This window comes from Mus musculus, chromosome 9, assembly GCF_000001635.26.
Source record: "Mus musculus strain C57BL/6J chromosome 9, GRCm38.p6 C57BL/6J".
Classification (NCBI taxonomy): domain Eukaryota; kingdom Metazoa; phylum Chordata; class Mammalia; order Rodentia; family Muridae; genus Mus; species Mus musculus.
The window spans coordinates 107,166,879-107,189,026 of NC_000075.6; the positions used below are offsets into that span (position 1 = coordinate 107,166,879).

A 22,148-nucleotide genomic window follows, 5' to 3' on the forward strand; every position below is an offset into this window, starting at 1 on the left:
AAAAGGTAACACTATATGACACACTATGACACACTACAGCTTCCAAACCAAGTTTTGTTTGTTCGTTTTCTCTGCTAAACAGGAGGTTACAAGAGTGAAAGGCAGGTATGAGGAGAGGTAGAGATGAGTGGGTTTGGGGTGCATGATGTGAAATTCACAAAGAACCAATAAAAAGTTTTAAAGGAAGAAGGAAGAGGAGGAGGAGACAACGGTGGTGGCAGCAGCTGCAACCAAAGTAGCCACTGCTGCCACCACCTACAGGATGGTTCAGTGGGTAGAAATGCTTGTCTGCAAGCATAGAAATCTGATTTTGAACATTATACAAAAGTGGATGGAGAAAACTGACTTCACAAAGTTGTCCTCTAACCTCTCTAAACATGCTGTGGCACATGTTCCCATAAACAAATACTGCACATATGTATGAGGGCACACACACAGACATACAATAATAAATAATTTAAATGTCATATATAATCAAATGTAATTAAAAATTAAGGTATGACATCAAACTCAATTTCTCACCTATAAATAGTAGTGTCTCTTTTATACCAGAGTTTTTAAAATTTAAGAGTGTAAGGTTGCTTTTATTGTACTATGACAGAATACCTGACAAAGAAATTTAAGGGAAGATTTATTTTAACTCATGATTTGAAGAGAAAGTCTGCTGTAGCAGGCACAGAGCATCTGGTCACACACTACCTCTAAAGCAAGGCGAAAACAAAGAGGCATGCAGCACTCAGCTAGCTGCCTCCTCTTTCCCTTTTTATTCCCAAACCCCAGCCTGTGAAAGGTGCCTTGGTGAATTTCCCTCCTCAGCTAAATTCATCTCTATAACATGTCTTCAAAGCCATGCCTAGAGATCTCCTAAGTGGTAAGATTAACCACCACAATGTTATTTGCAGCACATTCTGCTTAAGCAGTTGGTTTCACAAAGAAAAAGGAAAATATTAGGGGAGCTGTTTTAAATAAAAATAACCATGTTAATCTCTTACCCAGCCTATTCTGTAGAGTGAGATCCAGGACAGCCAAGGTTTACACAGAAAAACCCTGTCTTGAAAAATTAAAAACAAGCTGGGCATGGTGGCGCACGCCTTTGATCCCAGCACTCGGGAGGCAGAGGCAGGCGGATTTCTGAGTTCGAGTCCAGCCTGGTCTACAAAGTGAGTTCCAGAACAGCCAGGGCTACACAGAGAAACCTTGTCTCGAAAAACCAAAAGAAAAAATAAACAAATAAAATAACCATGTTAAGCTTAAGAGAAAGGAACAAGCCACAGGTTTTAGAAGACCTGGACTGACTTTCAAAGATAATAACCATAAAAATATTATAAATTGTATAAATGTCATCAATGTACAAAAAGAGAAAAAACTGAGAACAATAACCAAGTGCTAGAGAAGATGGAAGCACAATGGTTTGCAACTGTGACAAATACCATTAATAACTGCTCAATGCTTAGTTAATTAGGTGAGAGTAGGTGAGGTTGTGAGATTTACATCTATCCTCACAACTGCGCATGACATCTTCAGTAGTCACACCAAACACGTCATATAAATTAAATCACTTCAAATCAACTTGAAAAATAAATAGGGTTGACTTTTTTCAATTTAATTCTGTTATATTAAACAAGCAAATAAATAAGACAAATACAAGTAACAAAAATGTATTAAAATGTTCTTATTTTTTAAGATTTATTTATTATGTATACAGTGTTCTGCTTGCATGTATGTCTGCAGACCAGAAGAGGGTATCAGATTACATTATAGACAGTTATGAGCCATCATGTGGGTGTTAAGAATTGAACTCAGGACCTCTGGAAGAGCAGCCAGTTCTCTTAACCTCTGAACCATCTCTCTGGCCCTAAAAATAAGTCCTTAATCTTGGTGTAAATATGAAATTAATTTATGTGAAAGGCATAACATGTAAACACATGCATGAAAAGTGGTAATGACTTAGCCTTGTTCCACATTCTGCGCTGGAAGTTTTACCACCTATAATTTCAACACTGATGAACAGTGCTTTGGCAAATATACATTTTTGTGGAGATTGTAAGATGACCTTGCTAGGCACCCAATGCAAGTGAAGCCATACTGTCCCATAGAGGCAAAAAGTACCTCTACAAAAGCTGCTGGCTGAGAAGCTGCAGAACAATGTGAGCAGTGTTAACTCAAAGAATGGAGCCTCTATAAAGACCAGGCCATGTGACAGTCAACAGTTAGCAGCCAAAACAGGTGCAAACCAAGGGAGTAAGGTCAAAGGTACTAACAGGAGCTCAAGGTAGTACCCTCCCTCTTTGACAAGACACTCCAAGCTTGTATCTCAAACATATATTTTCACTGACAAAAGTAAAACAATCCAACCCAAACTTACTGGTCCTTAACCTAATATCCGAGTAGAGAGAGATCAAAGACTAGCAAAAGATACATCAAAAAAAAAAGTACAATCTCTTCTCTATCCCATAATTTAAAATAATCTTAATTAAATTTTTTGAAAAAAAAATCATTCAGTCTGTTAAGACGGTTTAGCAGGTAAAAATATTTGTTGCACAAGCCTGGTGACCGTAGTTTAATCCTCAGCACCATGTAAAGCTGGAAAGAAGAAACCAATTCCACAGCAGTGATTCCTGACCTCCATACAGGCACATGGCACACATGCCTGAACACACGAGTAATAATAAAAAGAATTATAACTGTTTCCTTGTAAAGGACAGACTAGAATGAGTGCACATTCTAAAAACCATGTAAGAAACCAACAGTGAATTTGAAAGCCAAAAACAACCTACAACCTTTTTAAAAATATTTTCTTACTTGGTATATCAATAAAAATATGCATAGCCTTCAAATTCTTGGTGTCTTTTTCAATTATATAACTAATAACAGACAAGAAAGAGTCAATCAATCATAAATCTAAGAAACTTTTAGCAGAATTCAACCCCCAAAAGTATTCAAAAGGCTGATTTTCAAAATTATCTTTCCATTATTTTCACTGAAAAGCTTAAAAAGAATAAGCTTATATATTTATGCACACAGTTTAATGCTATTTTAAATCTTCATTTATGATCTATAATTATAAAGTTGATAAATAGCAATAACTAAATATGCATTCATCTGGGAATTTTTTCCATATGAGTCATTATTGTTTTGAAATTAGTTATTTTAGAGAACCCTAAACAAATTTGAATAATGCTACCATAGAATGGTCATTCCTAAACTGCTCTATAATCAGCCTCATGCACATGCCCAGAATCAGTATAAGTATCTATTTTAATTATCTTACAGAAAGAAAATTTGAGAATTAGTAAAGTTATGCCCATTGCCCTTATTCATCCATTGCGAAGATATATTCAGAACTTGTTTTCACAAGACCCACTTCATTATCATCTCCATGCAGTCAAGGGCATATCCAATATAAATACAAGACAAAACAACAGTGACTAATTAAGACTTCTGAACACAAAGCATACCTATCAGGACCATTCATCAAGTCTCATGACATGAGAAATCACCATTTTGAAACTCTAATACATTTTCTTTCAAATATATATACAAGACAACAAGACAAATCAAATCCTTCCTCTGCCCCACAGCAGCTATCTTCAAGCTTCAAGAAACACAAGCCTACATAAAACTTCAAACTGAAGCTTCTTTTTATGATAAGCCATGTCCTATTACTAACTTAAATTCACATGAGTGAGTGAAATTTCCTTTTGACCAGTGAACCATGGTTTCAAACTACCTCTATTTATAAACTTAAAACTGACAGATATACTTAATTAAAGTAACATATCCAGGAAAAGAACAAGTTCCAATCAACCAAACAGACTTTATACATGGATCTCGAGATCTAAGATCTCTTAAAGTCTTATTTTGTCTCCATACTCAATTTTGCTGATGGTCACACTGAGGCAAACATAAAAACTAGTAGCAATGAGTAACTACAGTAAGATCATCTCAGGTTTGGCATTTGAACTGGCCATCTTGCTATAAAACCAGATTTTATAACATGACAACCAAGGACAGACAAAGAAAGTCAAAGAAGTTGCAGAGTTGCTATGGGACTGCACATATTTCATTCAGTCTAGTCTCCCCTGTAATACACAGACTTCCACAGCCACCTTGAACTGTTAAATCTAAGGGTGGTAGGGTAGACATTACCTACAAATCCATAGGATTAAGTCTAGCTCAACAAGATCCTGAGATCAGTCTGTCTGCCTCTATCCTACAATTCCGAATCATTCAGTATTCCCTGAGCAACCTACACACTTTTGTTACATGCGTGACACCTTAGTAGATGGCAATTTTACCTCGTTTTGTTAAGATTTTGAAAACTAAGGATCAGAAAGTTATGAACTTCACACAGGATGGTATGAAACAGTCACATTTGCTTTTATATTTTTATAGAATGGCATAATAAAATAGATGTGAAGAGATTGGTATTTAAAACTATCAGTGGCCTTTACAAAATTAGGCATTCAATGAATTTCAAACAGTTTAATACGAAGGGCAGACAGAAGAATCCTCATCCTTAAGCTGCTACAAATCACTTCATATTTTCTTATATTTTAATTTTCTGAACTAGAACACATATGCAGTAATGCTTCTAGTATTGTGTAGAATATATAGAGAAATATGAAAACTATGATTAAATTTAATTGCTTTTACACGTTAAACTTAATTTGCTAGAACAGATTTTTTTCAAAGACATAAGTTTAAATGTTTAGAGATATATTATACAAATGTACTTGAAATACTTTCACTTCAAATTCCATGATTTCTGAACATGAAATAATTTCCTATATTAATAAAACCAAAGTTTTAGAGCTATAAGTACCTTTTCTTTTTATTGAAAAGCTATAAACTTTATCCATATGCCACCAGTAAGTAGCAGGGAATATTTACCCACCAAGTGCAGTGGAACCTAATGAAAACAGTATCTACCCATTGTTCTCTTGTATCATCTTCTTATAACATTAGTAGTTATAACTGTGGGATGATAAAACCATGCCAGGAAGCTTGGTATTGCAGAGCAGGTTAAGATCCAGAGACTTGATGGGCACACACCTGAGACTTAGGCAACTTCCCACCCCCTGCCAGATTCCTAGTCTGAAACACTGCCACACTCCTTACATAAGGATATGTCACCTGTGGTCATGTAGGCCCGAAACAGAGTTCTCCATGCTAATGAGGTACCTAGAGGACCTGAGAATTTAGTCAACAAGCTTCTCTTCCCAGACATTCTTCCCTGAAAAAAGTATACATCCATTTTACACAATGAACAGACATAAACAATATGGATAAACATGGACTGTCTTTTATATCTACTACCACCTTGGAGAATGGCAGGTCTTCACCTACAAAGCCACAGCTAACTCTCCCGTAGAAGACCTCTCTACACCTCCAGCCTCCTCCACCAGGCTAAAGACAATCATCACTGAGACAAGCCAGAGCTGCTCTTTCCCCAGCCCAGCCCCGGGGCTAGACGCTGTCCCCAGCACAAGGGGCCCCCTCCGCCCCGGCCCCTCACCTCTGTTCTTCCTCGACTCCCAGTGGCACCTGGATGACCAAGAGTCAAAGAACCTCCTCAGACTGGCCTTGAACCCCAGAACCAGCTCCAGCTTCTTTCCACATCTCCGACTGTGCTTTTCCACCCTGGAGTAGTGTCTCTACCCTTCCATTAAGCCTAGAACCAGCCAGGAGGTGGGCAGAACATGGACCCACATAAACATTTCTTTCATTTCTATGTCTAAATCAGACAGTTAGCTCCTTTTCTGCTACTGATTGTTGCCTGAATATTACAGTAATGCAAGATAGAAAAAAAAATTAAACAAATGGGAAATTAGCAGGATATATATGAATCAAAAGAAGAAAAATCTCAAAAGGAAATCATAAGGTTTCTAGGAGATTAAACTTTGACAGGCCTTGTCTGCTCAGTAACTGATTTACTCTGAGAAACACAAAGACTGAACTCATTATTTATTTTTTCTCTACAAACAAAATAACTATGCCAATATTTGGCTTACTCAGCTCAAAAGAAAAAAAGGAAAAGAATTCATCACTATTTATAATGCTTAGAGCTCTCTGGATAAGAAACTTTTTTTGGGTTTTTTTTTTTATGGTTTTTTTGAGACAGGGCTGTCCCGGAACTCACTTTGTAGACCAGGCTGGCCTCGAACTCAGAAATCTGCCTGCCTATGCCTCCCAAGTGCTGGGATTAAAGGCGTGCACCACCATGCAAACTTTTTTTTTTAAGAGAGGTTTTCTCTGTGTAGCCTTGGCAGTTCTGGAACTCACTCTGTAAATGAGGCAGGCCTCAAACTCTGCCTGTCTCTGCATCCCAAGTGCTGAGATTAAAAGTGTGTGCCACCACTGCCCAGCCATAAAAGAACTTTTTTAAAACTGGCTCACTCAAGGAACCATTTCTTCAATATTACTTTTAAAAAGAATATCTAATTTATGTAAAATTATATCTACAATATAGATCAGGAAAAAAAAACATCTATTTTCTCCATCTTGACAGTAAACTATAAGACTGTAGACTATACAAGAACACAGAACTAAGTCCAAGAGTACTAAAAGAATTAGAAGGCAGAAGTGTTCAGCAGAAACTGGAATCAAGTGAAAGCATTACAGTAGAAGTACATGATAGAATCTATAGCTTATAAATCATCAATCAGTCTAAAAAGACAAAAGGACTGGAATCTATGTGTCATTCCAGACTAGGCAAATTTCTCTCTCTTCCCAAAGTATCTTATAGTGTAGATGACAAGGAGAGATACACACACACACACACACATACACACCTTGTGTATATAAATGTGTGTGTGTGTGTGTGTATTTCCCAGGAGTGCTACAGCACGTGTAAGTGAAGGTCAGAGGACATAACCAATGGAAGCCTTCTGAGAATCCAACTCTAGTAATCAGGCCTGATGACAAGTGTTAGGCCACTGGCTCCCAAGGAGTCATCTTGAGAAGGTCTTGTCTGAGACTTTTAGTCTGGAGTCAGAAGTCTCTTTATGTTCCTATCTTTAGACCACACAACAAATATCAATTTACTGAATAAATGAATGGATATCTGCCTTGAAAGCTAGTTTGCCTGTAGGAAAAATTCTTAAAAAACAAAACAAAAAAACAAAAATAAAAACCGCCAGTGGAGCCAGCACCATTTGTTGAAGATGCTGTCTTCTTTCCACTGGATGGTTTTAGCTCCTTTGTCAAAGATCAAGTGACCATAGGTGTGTGGGTTCATTTCTGTGTCTTTAATTCTATTCCATTGATCTACCTGTCTGTCACTGTACCAGTACCATGCAGTTTTTATCACAATTGCTCTGTAGTACAGCTTGAGGTCGGGATGGTGATTCCACCAGAGGTTCTTTTATCCTTGAGAATAGTTTTTGCTATCCTAGATTTTTTGTTATTCCAGATGAATTTGCAAATTGCCCTTTCTAACTCTGTGAAGAATTGAGTTGGAATTTTGATGGGGATTGCATTGAGTCTGTAGATTGCTCTCAGCAAGATGGCCATTTTTACTAAGAAAATCAAGGAACTCCATATAAAACCAGAGACACTGAAACTTATAGAGGAGAAAGTGGGGAAGAGTCTCGAGGATATGGGCACAGAAGAAAAATTCCTGAACAGAACAGCAATGGCTTGTGCTGTAAGATCAAGAATCGACAAGTAGGACCTCATAAAATTGCAAAGCCTCTATAAGGCAAAGGCCACTGTAAGACAAAACAGCAACCAACAGATTGGGAAAAGATTTTTACCAATCCTAAATCCGATAGTGGGCTAATATCCAATAAATATAAAGAACTCAAGAAGTTGGACGCCAGAAAACCAAATAACCCTATTTTAAAAATGGAGTACAGAGCTAAACAAAGAATTCTCAATTGAGGAATACCAAATGGCTGAGAAGTACCTAAAAGAATGTTCAACATCCTTAATCATCAGGGAAATGCAAATCAAAACAACCCTGAGATTCTACCTAAAACCAGTCAGAATGGCTAAGATCAAAAACTCAGGTGACAGCAGATGCTGTCGAGGATGTGGAGAAAGTGGAACACTCCTCCATTGCTGGTGGAATTGCATGCTGGTACAACCACTCTGGAAATCAGTTTAGCAGTTCCTCAGAAAATTGGACATAGTTCTACCAAAAGATGTAGCAATACCACTCCTGGGCATATACCCAGAAAATATTCCAACTTGTAATAAGGACACATGCTCCACTATGTTCATAGCAGCCTTATTTATAACAGCCAGAAGCTGGAAAGAACCCAGATGTCCCTCAACAGAGGAATGGATACAGAAAATGTGGTATATTTATGCAATGGAGTACCACCCAGCTATTAAAAACAATGAATTTATGAAATTCTTAGACAAATGGATGGATCTGGAGGATATCATCCTAAGTGAGGTAACCCAATCAGAAAAACACACATAATATGCACTCACTGATAAGTGAGCCCAGAAGCTCAGAATCCTTTTTAGAAAGGGGAACAAAATAGCCATGGAAGAAGTTATAGAGACAAAGTTCGGAGCAGAGACTGAAGGAACGACCATCCAGAGACTGCCCCACTTGGGGATCCATCCCATAAACAACCACCAAACCCAGACACTATGGCAGATGCCAACAAGAGCTTGTTGACAGGAGACTGATATAGCTGTCTCCTGAGAGGCTCTGCCAATGCCTGGCAAATACAGAAGTGAATGTTCACAGTCATCCATTGGACGGAGCACAGGGTCCCCAATGAAGGAGGTAGAGAAAGTATTCAAGGAGCTGAAGGGGTCTGCAGCCCCATAGGAGGAACATCAGTATGAACTAACCAGAATCCCCAGAGATCCTTAGGACTAAACCACCAATCAAAGAAAACACATGTTGGAACTTGTGGCTCTAGCTGCATATGTAGCAGAGGATGGATGGCCTAGCCCATCATCAATGTGAGGAGAGGCCCTTGGTCCTGTGAAGGTTCTATGCCCCATTATAGGGGAATGCCAGAGCCAGGAATGGGAGTGAGTGGGTTGGGGAGCAGGGGGAGGAGGGAGGAGATAGGGGATTTTCAGAGGGGAAACTAGGAAAATAACTGAGACATGTCATATGTGGATCTAGTAACAGACCATTACAATATATATATTACTAAGCTTCACTGCCAATTTGATTGAGTTTAAAATCACTGTGGAAACAGACCTGATGGTATATCTCCAAAAAAAGAGTAAAGAACTGAAAACACGCTCTAAATGTAGCACCATTCTGTGGGGTCTTGAAGTGAATAAAAAGAAGAAAGTCAACAAAGCCTTGATCTCTGTGCTTCCTGACTACAAATGCAATCTGACCAGGTACCTCATGCTCCTAGGGCCATGGCTTCCTCTCCATGATGCACTGTCTCCTTCTTTAGACTGGTTTGTCAAGAATTTTATCATAGCAACAAAAAAGTAACTAACACACAAGATGCAGAGTTAAGCACTATGGAAAGACAGTCAGCCACAGCCTACATTCTCTCAAGAGAAGTCACTGAAAGATCATCTAGTCAGCCCAGTTTGAGAAAATCCATCCTTTTCCATATAACTAACCTTGGCAAACAAAAGGCTTTTACTTTATTTCATGACATTTTATTTTACTAAAATGTGGGTTTTCTGTTATACCTGTTTAGCTTAAATACACAGATGTGTATTTTATATATTTCCTTTCTCTTTTCTTCTTTAAAATTGTTGCCATTTTCTTTTTCCCTTATTCTTCAGACAGATCTTTTTCTTCTCAGCTTCTTTCTCATCCCCACTTGTTATTTTTTACTACTTTTTAAAATCTTTCATCTTTATTACTATTTAGTTCACTGTTTATTTTTCCCTTTCTTTGCTATTCTTATTGGTGTCATAAAGGTTCTTGTTTTAAATTGGTTATTGTTCTATTTCCATATCTTATATGCTTTTATGATGTGTCTTTATTGTCTTCTAAAGAGTGCTAGGGATGAGACCCAAATGTCTTGTATTGGATAGGTAAACTACCACTGAATCCCACTCTGTGTCCAACTGAGAAAACTCATCTACATCCAGGTAAGTTATACCTTGTGTAAACCTTATTATATACTTTCATATACATATACACACACACACACACACGGGGAGGGATGGAGGAGGGAAGAGAGGGAGAGAAATTTAACTTAGATCCTCTTCAAGAACAGTAAGTTCTCTTAACTACAAAGCCATCTCATCAGCACCCCATCTTTTTGCGTTTACTCTGGGTTCTTGTTTTTGTAAGACCCTAAGCATGCATTTAGTTGATATGTCTTGGTGTGTGTTGTTGTGGTTGCTGTTGATGTTGGTATTTTAATAACAATAGTTTCTTCTTTGAACTTTCTCTACTGTATTTCATACCTTTTGGGTTGTTGTGTTTAGTTCTATGATTTTTTTCTAAGTTTTTTCAAAAACTGTATCTTGATCAGAACATTAAATAACTACATATAACATTAAAAATATTACCTTTTATTTTTCTTTTACTGCTTTTGTCATGAAGGAATAATGACTTACACAAGAAAATTTAAAGGTGAGCACTGCACTGGAGATAATTTTTCAGCAAAGTATACTACTAAACTTGTATATTTCTAGGGGCTGGAGAAATGGCTCTGCAATAAAGAACACTTTTAGGTAGCTATTGTAGAAGATCTGTGGGTTTCATTCCCACATAGTGGCTCACAATTATCTATTACTCCAGTTTCAAGGGATTTAATGCCTTATTCTAATTTTTAAGAATACCAGGGACATAGGCAGGCAAGTCATTTAGATACATAAGCTATTTTAAAAATCTAATTTTTAAAAAATTTAACTTGTATGTTTATGGAGTCCTGTTAGGTTACATTTACAAAGCCCCATAATAACAATCCAACTGGATCAGAGTGTGACTTCCACATGACCACAACACAACAGTTCCTCTCCTTTATATCATTTAAAGTGACCTCTAGTCATGCCAAGTGGATAGATGAGGCTAATAAAGTGATTTCCCATAGCATCAATTTTTTTCTTATATTTTGGTTAGTTTTTTTCCTTAGTTTTTGTTTGCTTGCTTCTGTATGTGTATTTGTGTATGACATATATGTTCATATGTGTGTGCAAATTTCATGCAGGTCCACTGGTATAAGTGGTTGTATGTACTGTGTGTGCATGCATGTGAAAGTCAGCGTTGACATGAGTGCTTTTTTCAATCACTCACCATCATTTCATTTTTATTTTATGTTATGGATATATGCTTGTGAATGTGGGTACCCACAGAGGCCAGAAGTGTTGGCTCTCCCTAAGGCTAGAGTTGCAGGTGGTCGTGAACCTCTGTATGTGGATGCTAGGAATAGAACTTGAGTTCTCTGAAAGCACAATGTATGTTCTTAACCTCTGACCTGTATCTCCAGCCCCTTATATTTTTTAGATAGAGACTCTCACTGAATGTGGAACTCAGATATTCAGCTAAACTGACTTGTATGTGTCCCCAGGGCTAGGGTTATGGAAGTATGTGGCACTGGGGATCCAAGCTCAGATTCCCCTGTATGGGCAGTAGGTACTTTCACATCTGAGCTATCTTCCCAGCAACCTAACTTTTTGCTAATGCTTTGACCCTGTATAATTTCTAACTTAATTTTACTGCAGAATTTTGAAGACTATATTTTCAGAATGCAAAAATGTCATAATAAGGTACATATCTAAGAGGATAGTAGTGGAATCGGACTTCACTGGAGCATATTATTTCGTTTTACTACAGATAAAGATATCTAGTCAATCTGACAGAGACAGAGCGATGAACCAATAATAATTCACTCAAATGCAGATACAAGTAGAAATTAAAAATGATCATGACGGCCAGGCATGGTGGCGCACGCCTTTAATCCCAGCACTTGGGAGGCAGAGGCAGGCGGATTTCTGAGTCCAAGGCCAGCCTGGTCTACAAAGTGAGTTCCAGGACAGCCAGAACTATACAGAAAAATCCTGTCTCTAAAAAAAACAAACAAACAAACCCAAAAAATGATCATGACATAATATGTAAAATTAATATTCTGATGGCTAAAAATGTCTTTTACTATATTAGAGCCACCTTTTGTTGAATATAAATTAGGAAATATTTTAACAGTATTTAGTATGTTTAATAATGGCTCACAAGGATTGCTAAAAATCTATTAGGACAATCATAACTGTAATTGTTCACTATTTATGTGTTTTATAGGCTCACACTTACCTTCACATTTTTCAAGAATCTGAACTGTTTCTCCTATTTCTAAGACCAGGCCTTGAGGGACAGATCCTCGAAAGCTGCATATCACTAAAAAAGCAAGAATAAACATATCAGTTAGTAATTTTTCAAATACTTAACAGTGAGAGTCACTAAATTAAGCACTGAATTTTCTATATAAACTCTCCATTATTTAATTATTCTTATTTAATATGTAAACCTCTTTAATATAGTCAATAATATATTGTGAAAGGTAATATCATTGAGTCAGAAAGTTACATACATTGTGGCACAATTATTACCCCTAAGTGGTGTGCATGTGCTCCTATATAAAAATATTTCATGTATGAAAACTCTTCCTGTTCCTCAGCATGACCTAGTTTCGCACACCCTATCTGAGCAAACATGTGTTAGTAATCCTGGTTAACAGACTGGCCAAGCAACAGACCAAGTTCAGGCACAGGATCAGAACAGCATCTATGGATGGAACTCAAGATCTACTATGACAGGTTAGCTACTGTACACTATTGTAGACTACAAACTGACCCAACTTCTATACCAACCCTAATGACCTTTTTTTATGTTAGGCCAGCCTCCAAACACCTAAGGGGATCATCCAAGCACTAAGCCAACCTCCAAAGAATATGGCTGAAGACTAGTAGCATGCTCCAAGCACACACCTAAGAACTAGGGCACCAGACCTACCTCTTGAAAAAGAACCACTACCCACATGCTAATCAAAGCACAAGATCAGGCCATCCATGAATCCAAGAACTCCATCATCAAGACCATCTGCAGAACCTGCTAAATGGTACAACCAAACCCCCTAGACAGAGAAACTTAATAGTGTTTGCCGTGGCACAGCAAATATGTAAAGACTGGAGGAAGAAAAGTTTATTTCTTCAAATACAAGCACCAAAACCAAGAAAAAGATCACAAATAATCAGCAAGCCATGAAACTGCCACCAAAGGAACAAGCAAAGCACTACTGCCTGACAAAATAAACAGAACTGGACATGTGACACTTATAATTTCAGCACTCAGGAGGTAGAGGTGTGGTGGGCCAGACATGGATGAAGCAATTCTAAAGAGACTATGTGTCCCTCAATCAGACTACTGAGACAATGAACCTCAAGAAACTAGAATTCTACACTTTGTCTCTGTAACTCCTTCCATGGGTGTTTTGTTCCCCATTCTAAGAAGGATCAAAGTATCCACACTGGTCTAGTGCTTACTGACAGCCTGTTATAGCTGTCTCTGGAGACTCCACCAGTGCCTGACAAATACAGAGGTGGATCCTCTCAGCCTACCATTGGACTGAGCACAGAGTCCCCAATGAAGGAGCTAAAGAAAGGATCCAAGGAGCTGAAGGGATTTGCAGCCCCCAGTGCTCTCAAGGACTAAACCACCAACCAAAGAGTACACATGGTGGGACTCATGGCTCCAGCTGCATATGTAGCAGAGGATGGACTAGTCGGACATCAATGGGAGGAGAGGCCCTTGGTCCTGTGAAGGTTCTATGCCCCAGTGTAAGGGAATGCCAGGGCCAGGAAGTGGGAGTGTGTGGGTTGGTGAGCAGGGAAGGGGGGGGGGTGTTTGGAGGGGAAACCAGGAAAAGGGATAACATTTGAAATGTAAATAAAGAAAATATCCAATAGAGAGAGAGAGAGAGAGAGAGAGAGAGAGAGAGAGAGAGAGAGAGAGAGAGAGAGAATGAAGGACGGACAGACGGATGGACAGACAGGCAGGCAATGGTGTAAAAAAAAAAAAAAGAAAAGAAAAAGAGAAATAAAGAAGAACTAGACTACCCCAGGAATCTCACGCTGGAAAAAGAGAAAGCCTAAAGCCTGGACCAGGCAAAATTTTCTTCAAGAAAACAGAAGGCAATAATGGGAGGTTCTTATTCTTGTTGCTGGGGAATTTGGAAATGGACTCAAGAGACTCAAGGACCATGTTGGAGTTTGAAAAATGGAAATAAGCTGCTAAGTGTCTAAATCTTGGTTTGGGTCCAATAGAAAAGGGAAATAGAGCAGACAGGCTAAATAAACATGTTGGCAGTTGTTGGGGAAAAAAGAGAAAACCAGTGTGGTTCACAAAGACATTGAATCTACAGTCTCTATTTGTTGGACTAGTAAATTCAATATTTACATTTGTAGCCAGAATGGTCTTATATAGATATATTACACCCTGTAACTCTGACAAATGCAATATGAAGAAAATGCTACTGGATATTTTGCTCGACTTTTGTTTTTACCTGTGCATATCTACTTCTATCAGCCGAGTATAACAGTTTCAACATCAATTTGAGAGCTTTTTGCATACTGCATTTTAGTAAACAGAACCCAAATTTTTTTTAAGAATTAATTTTTTTATTAGATATTTTCCTCATTTACATTTCCAATGCTATCCAAAAAGTCCCCAATACACTCCCCACCCACTCCCACTTTTTGGCCCTGGCGTTCCCCTGTACTGGGGCATATAAAGTTTGCCTGACCAATGGGCCTCTCTTTCCAGTGATGGCCGACTAGGCCATCTTTTGATACATATGCAGCTAGAGTAAAGAGCTCTGTGGTACTGGTTAGTTCATAATGTTGTTCCACCTATAGTGTTGCAGATCCCTTTAGCTCCTTGGGTACTTTCTCTATCTCCTCCATTGGGGGCCCCAGAACCCAAATCTTGTAGCACAAGGCATTAAAGCAACAGCCCTCCCTGTCTTTATACCTCAGATTTTCTTCATAGTCCCCTTTGTTCAAAGTTTTATTTTCTTGGTATATGAAACTTACTGGAAAAAAAACAGTTTTATAATAAACTGCTACTTTACATATTTAAAACTGCATTGGTGCATCTTCTCCTTTCTGTTATGATTCTGTGCTTAAGATATTAGATGAGAGCCGGGTGTGGTGGCGCACACCTTTGATCCCATCACTTGGGAGGCAGAGGCAGGCGAATTTCTGAGTTCGAGGCCAGTCTGGTCTACAGAGTGAGTTCCAGGACAGCCAGGGCTGCACAGAGAAACCCTGTCTCAAAAAACAAACAAACAAACAAACAAAAAAGATATTAAATGAGCTATATATAAATGATTTCTAAAAAGGAACTAATATTTGTAATGACAAAAGCACTTCTAGACTTATTTATCTTCATTTACCTTTGTCCTTTACTTTGATTTTTAAAACTGTATTTTATCTTTTTGTTTGTTTGTTTTTTTGTTTTTCGAGACAGGGTTTCTCTGTGTAGCCCTGGCTGTCCTGGAACTCACTCTGTAGACCAGGCTGGCCTCGAACTCAGAAATCCACCTGCCTCTGCCTCCTGAGTGCTGGGATTAAAGGCGTGCGCCACCACGCCCGGCTTTTTTGTTTTTTGGGTTTTTGGGGGGTTTTTTGTGTATTTTATCTTACATTCATCTGTTATCCATTTAAACAAAACTATTGATACTGCTAAGAATCAGCTGCAGCCCACCTTTTCTTTCTTTTTGCCTAGTCTTTTTAAAAGAAATATCCTAACTAGAATACACTGTCTAGTTCAACTTTGCATATCTGGGTATGAAGTATCTTAGGAAAAGAAAAGCAGAAACTTTCACAAAAATCCAAATTCTGTAAATCTGTCTCTTTGGTTTATACATCTTCTTTTCAATCATTCTTTCATAAGACTTGACATTTTAGTATTTTGACCTGTTAATTGGTTTGGAAATGTTGTATTGAATTCTCATCTCAATTAGAGATTCTCATCTCAATAAGAGATTTCAGTAGAAATTACAAGTTGATTATTCAACCAGTTTTGCAAGTTTTCACTTTGCTAAACTACTTAAAAAACATCATTCAACTACAAACTTCATCTGGTTATGGTTACAGAAAAAAAAAAACAATAGCTTTTTTAAATGTTAAGTAACAGATGCCCAAAATAAATTCAAATTTTTGGGCTTTCTTTTTTAGTTATCCATTAACCATGTTATCAACAGCTCAGAAATCATGAGGATGGTGAGAAAGTTGACTGTTCAGTTTCTTGGCTCTGAAAATATGGATGGTTGTTATTTTTAAAATTGTCTGTTAGAACCTGAGAAAAACATAAGGCAGTCTGTGCCCCTAAATAGTTACATACCATCTTATGACATTTTAAAACTTAAGTATGAATACTGTTCTGCTCTAATGACAGTTTATGTTTAACTTAAAATAAAGATTTTGGCCAGGTGGTAGCGGTGCATGCCATTAATCCTAGCACTAGGGAGGCAGAGGCAGGTCGATCTTCGAGTTGAGGCCAGCCTGGTCTACATTCCAGGACAATCAGCTCTACACAGAGAAATCTATAAAGTTCTATTATGGCTGGAGAAATAGCTCCATGGTCAATAACACCACTAGTTGCTCTTCTAAAAGGTCCAGGTATGAGCCCCAGCATCTATACTGTGGCTCACAACCATCTGTAATTCCACTCCTGGGAATCCAACCCCCTCTTTTAATCCTCAAGGGCATTGCATGCATGTGGTGCATGGAGATATATACAGGCAAATTCATACACATGAAATAATTTTTTAACTTTTTAAAAGTTTCATTATATGTGGTATAATTTTGACCTCTTAATAGCTTACAGACTTAAAAAAGCATCAGGAAAAATTCTATCATCTGATCATGCTATTTGAAACATTTTTCTGTATATGTGAGTGTGTGTATGTATATATGCACATACATGTGCTTTTCCCTAACAAAAAATAATAAAATGTTATTTTACATTTGGCATACACTTGTATACAACTTGTCTGTAATAACTAACACTGTTCTATAAATTTTTGTAAGACCAATTTTTTTTAAAAAGTCTTTGTAATTCTTCTATGTATAAGAACAAATGCTCGAACCACTGAGCAGATGTAAGCCATTCCAGTCAAAACAGTTGAGATGGAATCCCAAAGACCCACCCTGTTGATACCACATCCTACTCCACCGGCCACCCCCACCACAACCCCAAGGCCATGCCCCCAACTCCAATGGAGACTCCCTGCTGAACCAGAGGTCACATAACCGACCAGAAATACAGACCACAAAGACCAAAAGAACTCAGATGAAACAGAAACCAAGAAACAAAACACCTATCCAACAAAAACAAATTCAGAAATAAGCACCAAGACCTATATTCATCCCAAACACAGATGCCTAGACACCAGGGTAAGACCACAATCAACAACAGGCAGGGCAATATAGTAACACCAGAGCCCAGCTTGCTCCTACAGAAACCCCTGGATATTCCAACACAGCTGAAACACAAAAAGACAACCTCAGAGTCAATTTTATGAAGATGATAGAGATCTTTAAAGAGGAAATTATTAAATTCCTTAATGAAAGCAAAGAAAACACAACAGGTGAAGAAAATAAATAAAATTATTCAAGACTAGTAAAAAGGAAATAGAAGTAATTTAAAACACACACATACACACAAACTTGAGGGAATCCTGGAGATGGAAAATCTAGGTAAGCAAACAAGATACAGACACAAGTATCACCAACAGAATACTAAAGATGGAAGAGAAATCTCAGGTGTAAAAGATACAACATAAGACATTGATACTTTGGTTTTAAAAAAAAAATGTTAAACCTAAAAAGTTCCTGACACAAAAGATCTATGAAATCTGGGACATTGTGTAAAGATCAAACCTAAAAATAATAGAAATAGAAGATCTCAGCTCAAAAGCCCAGAAAATATTTTCAACAAAATCATAAATTTTCCTGACCTAAAGGATATGCCTAAAAGTACAAAAATCTTACAGAGCACCAATTAAATTAAACCAGAAAAGAAAAGCCCCTCTCTACATTTTAAAAAAAAATCAAAGCACTAAATATATAGAACAAAGAAAAACGTTAAAAGCTGTAGGGAGAAAAGAGCAAGCAATGTAATTTGTGGGGGAATCACCATCCCTCACTTCAAGCTATACAACAGAGCAATAGTGATAAAAACTGCATGGTATTGGTACAGAGACAAACAGGGTGATCAAATGAATAGAATTGAAGGCCCAGAAATGAAACTACAAACTTGTGGACACTTGATCTTAGACAAAAAGCCAAAACCATATAGTGCAAAAAAGCAAGCATCTTCAACAATTGGTGCTGGTCTAACTGCAGTCGGTATGCTAAAAAAAAGAAAAAAAAGAAAAAAAAGAAAAAAAGAAAAGAAAAGAAAATAGATCCATATTTGTTACCTTACACAAAGCTCAAGTCTAACTGGATCAAGGACCTCAACAAAAAATGAGATACACTGAATCTATTAGAAGAGAAAGTGGGAAACAGCCTGGAACTCATTGGCAAAAGGGTGGGAAGGAGTTCCTAAACAGAACTCCAATGGCTCATGCTCTAAGATCAAGAACTGATAAATGAGACCTCATGAAACTGAAAAGCTTCTGTAAGGCAAAGGACATAGTCAATAAGACAAATCGGCAACCTACAGATTGGGGAAAAAAAATCTTCACTAACCCCACATCTGATAGAGGGCTAATATCCAAAGTATATAAAGAACTCAAGAAGTTAATCACCAAAAAAACAAAACAACCCAATAAAAAATGAGGTATAGAGCTAAACAGAGATTTCACAACAGAGGAATTTCAAATGGCCAAGAATCACTTAAATGTTCAAAGTCCAAAGAGAAATACAAATCAAAAGATCCTGAGAGTCCACCTTACACCAATCAGAATGACTAAGATCAAAAACTCAGGTGACAGCACATACTCCAGAGGATGTGGAGAAAGAGGAACACTCCTCCATTGCTGGTGGGATTGCAAACTGACACATCCACTCTGGAAATCAGTCTGGAAGTTCCTCAAAAAATTAGAAATAGATCTACCTGAAGACTCAGCTATACCACTCTTGGACATACACATAAAAGTTGCCCCACCATGCCACAGGGGCACGTGTTCTACTATGTTCATAGTGGCCTTATCTGTGATGGTCAGAAGCTGGAAACAACCCAATGTCCCACGACAGAAGAATGGATACAGAAAATGTGGTTCATTTACACAAAGGAATACTATTCAGGTATTAAAAACAAGGACATCATGAATTTTTCAGGCAAACGGATATAACTAGAAAATATTATCCTAAGTGAGGTAAATCAGACCCAAAAGGACATATGTGGTATGTATTCACTAATAAGTGGATATTAGCCAAAAAATACAGAATACCCGTATAATCCACAGCACTCGAGAAGGTTAACAAGAAGGAAGGCCCAAGTGAGGATGCTTCAATCCCAATTAGAAGGGGGAACAATGTAATCATGGGAAGCAAAGGAAGGGAGGATCCTGGATGGGAAAGGGGGTCAGAGGGAAAAGAGGAGCAAGATCAGGTATAGGGGAGAGAGGAAAGAAGCCCAGAGGGCCAACGGAAATATTCAGCTGCCTGGGGTGAGGGGCAGGATGAACCTCTAGAAAGTCCCAGAGACCTGGGATATGAGAGGTTTTCAGTACTCAATGGAAATGACATAGCCAAAATGCCCAACAGTGTGGAGATGGAACCTGAAGGGACCACTTCCAGTAGATAGACAGGGCCCACAGTGGAGGGATGGGGTCACCAAACTTCCTTCAAAAATTTTGACTCATGCCGGGCATGGTGGCGCACGCCTTTAATCCCAGCACTTGGGAGGCAGAGGCAGGCGGATTTCTGAGTTCGAGGCCAGCCTGGTCTACAAAGTGAGTTCCAGGACAGCCAGGGCTACACAGAGAAACCATGTCTCAAAAAACCAAAAAAAAAAGACAAAAAAAAAATTGACTCAGAATTGCTCCTGTCTAAAAGAAATGCAGGGAAAATATGGAGCAGAGACTGAAGGAAAGGCCATCCAGAGACTGGCCCAACTTGGGATCCATCCCATTCACAGGCAGCAAACCCTGACACTATTACTGATGCCATGATGTATTTGCAGACAGGAGCTAAGCATAGTTGTCCTCTGAGAGGCTCTACTAACAGCTGACTGAGACAGATGCAGAAACTTACAGCCAACCATTGGACTGAGGTCAGGGAATCCTATGGAAGAGTTAAGGGAAGGATTGGAGGAGCTTAAAGGGATGGTAACCCCATAGGAAAAACAACAGTATCAACTAACTCAGAGCTCCCATAGACTAAGCCATCAACCAAAGAGCATCCATCTGCTAGTCCCAGGCCCCCATAGCAGAGGACTCCCTTGTCTGGCTTTAGTGGGTGAGGATGCAGCTAATCCTGTAGACACTTGATGCCCCAGGGACGAGGGATGAAGGGGGTGAAGTGGGAGTGATTGGTTGAGTGTGGAGAACACCCTCTCAGAGGCAAAAAAGAGGGGCAAAGGGGTGAATAACTCTTGGAGGGGAAACCAGGAAGGAGAGCAACATTTAGAATATAAATAAATAAAACATTAAAAAAAAAGAGTTGGTTCTTTGAGGAAAACAACAAGATAGATAAACCCTTATCCATCCATACTAACTAAAAGACATAGAGAAAATAAACAAATTAACAAAATCAGAAACAAAATGAGGGACATAACAATAGACACTGAGGAAATTCAAAGAATCATCAGGTCATACTTCAAAAGCCTGTACTCCACAAAACTGCAAAATATAAAAGAATGGACAATTTTCTCAATAAATACCACTTACCAAAGTTAAAACAAGATCAGATAAACAATTTAAATGGGCCTATAGCCCCTAATGAAGTAGAAGCAGGCATTAAAAGTCTCCCAACCAAAATAAGCCTGAGGCCAGACTGTTTTAGGGCATAATTCTACCAGATTTTCAAATAAGAGCTAATACCAATACTCCTTAAATTATTTCACATAATGGAAACAGAAGGAACACTGCTAAATTAATTTTATGAGGCCACAATCACCCTGACACTCAAACCACACAAAGATTCAACAAAGACAGAGAATTACTGATCAATTTCCCTCATGAACATTGATATCAAAATACTCAATAAAATACTTGCGAGCTGAATCTAAGAACATATCAGAAATATCATCTACTATAGTCAAGTAGGCTTCATCTTGGAGATGCAGGGATAGTTCAACAAACAAAAATATATAAACCTCCATATAAACAAACTGAAGGAAAAAAATATATGCTCCCCTCATAAGATGCCACAAAGTCCTTTAACAAATTCAACAGCACTTGAGGACAAAAGTCTTGGATATAACAGGGATACAAAGAACATACCTAAACACAATAAAGGCAATTTAGAGCACACTTATAGCCAACATCAAATTATATGAAGAGACACTCTAAGCAATTTCACTAAACTCAAAAAAAAAAGACAAAGATGTCCACTTTCTTCATATTTCTTCAATATAGTACTTCAAATTATAGCTAGAGCAATTAAAGGAGATCAAGGGGATACAAATTGAAAAGGAAGAAGTCGAAGTACTGCAATTCACAGATGATATAATATTAATTCATAAGCAACCCCAGAAATTCTACCAGGGAACGCCTATACCTGAGAAACACCTCCAGCAAAGTGACTCGGTACAAAATTAACTAGAGAAAAAAGCAGTAGCCCTCCTGTACAAAAATTACAAACAAACTGAGAAAGAGTCAGGGAAACAACACCCTTCACAATAGCCACAAATAATATAAACTCTAAGGGGTAACTCTAAGCAAGCAAGTGAAAGCCCTGTATGACAATAACTTCAAGACTTTTATGAGAGAAATTGAAGAAGATATCTGAAGATGGAAAGATCTCCCATGCTCATGGACTGATACGATTAAAGTAGTAAAAATGGCCATCTTATCAAAAGCAATCTACACATTCAACTCAATCTTCATCAAAATTCACAGGCACTTATCACAGGTAGTAAGATCAACAATTAATAAATGAGACTTCATGAAATTGAAAGGCTTCTCTCTGTGAGGCAAAGGGCATGTCAGTTGGACAAGACAGCAGCCTACAGAATGAGAAAAGATTTTTACTAAGTCCATTATCTGACAGGGGGACAAATATCTAAAATACATAAAGAACTCAAG

General features: G+C 38.0%; 1 protein-coding gene across 12 annotated transcripts in view; it reads right to left on the reverse strand.

Annotated features, from left to right (window-relative positions):
- The window catches only part of Dock3 (dedicator of cyto-kinesis 3), a 339,506-nt gene that overhangs the window by 274,054 nt on the left and 43,304 nt on the right, over positions 1-22,148 (reverse strand). For all 12 annotated transcript variants that reach the window (XR_001778834.2, XM_030244177.1, XM_011242872.2 and 9 more), the window contains exon 2: positions 12,203-12,286. Coding sequence is in view for 10 of the 12 variants with exons in the window: in XM_030244177.1 (XP_030100037.1) it covers positions 12,203-12,286 (84 nt within the window). In the remaining 2 variants the exon portion in view is untranslated. The remainder of the gene's footprint in view (positions 1-12,202; positions 12,287-22,148) is intronic.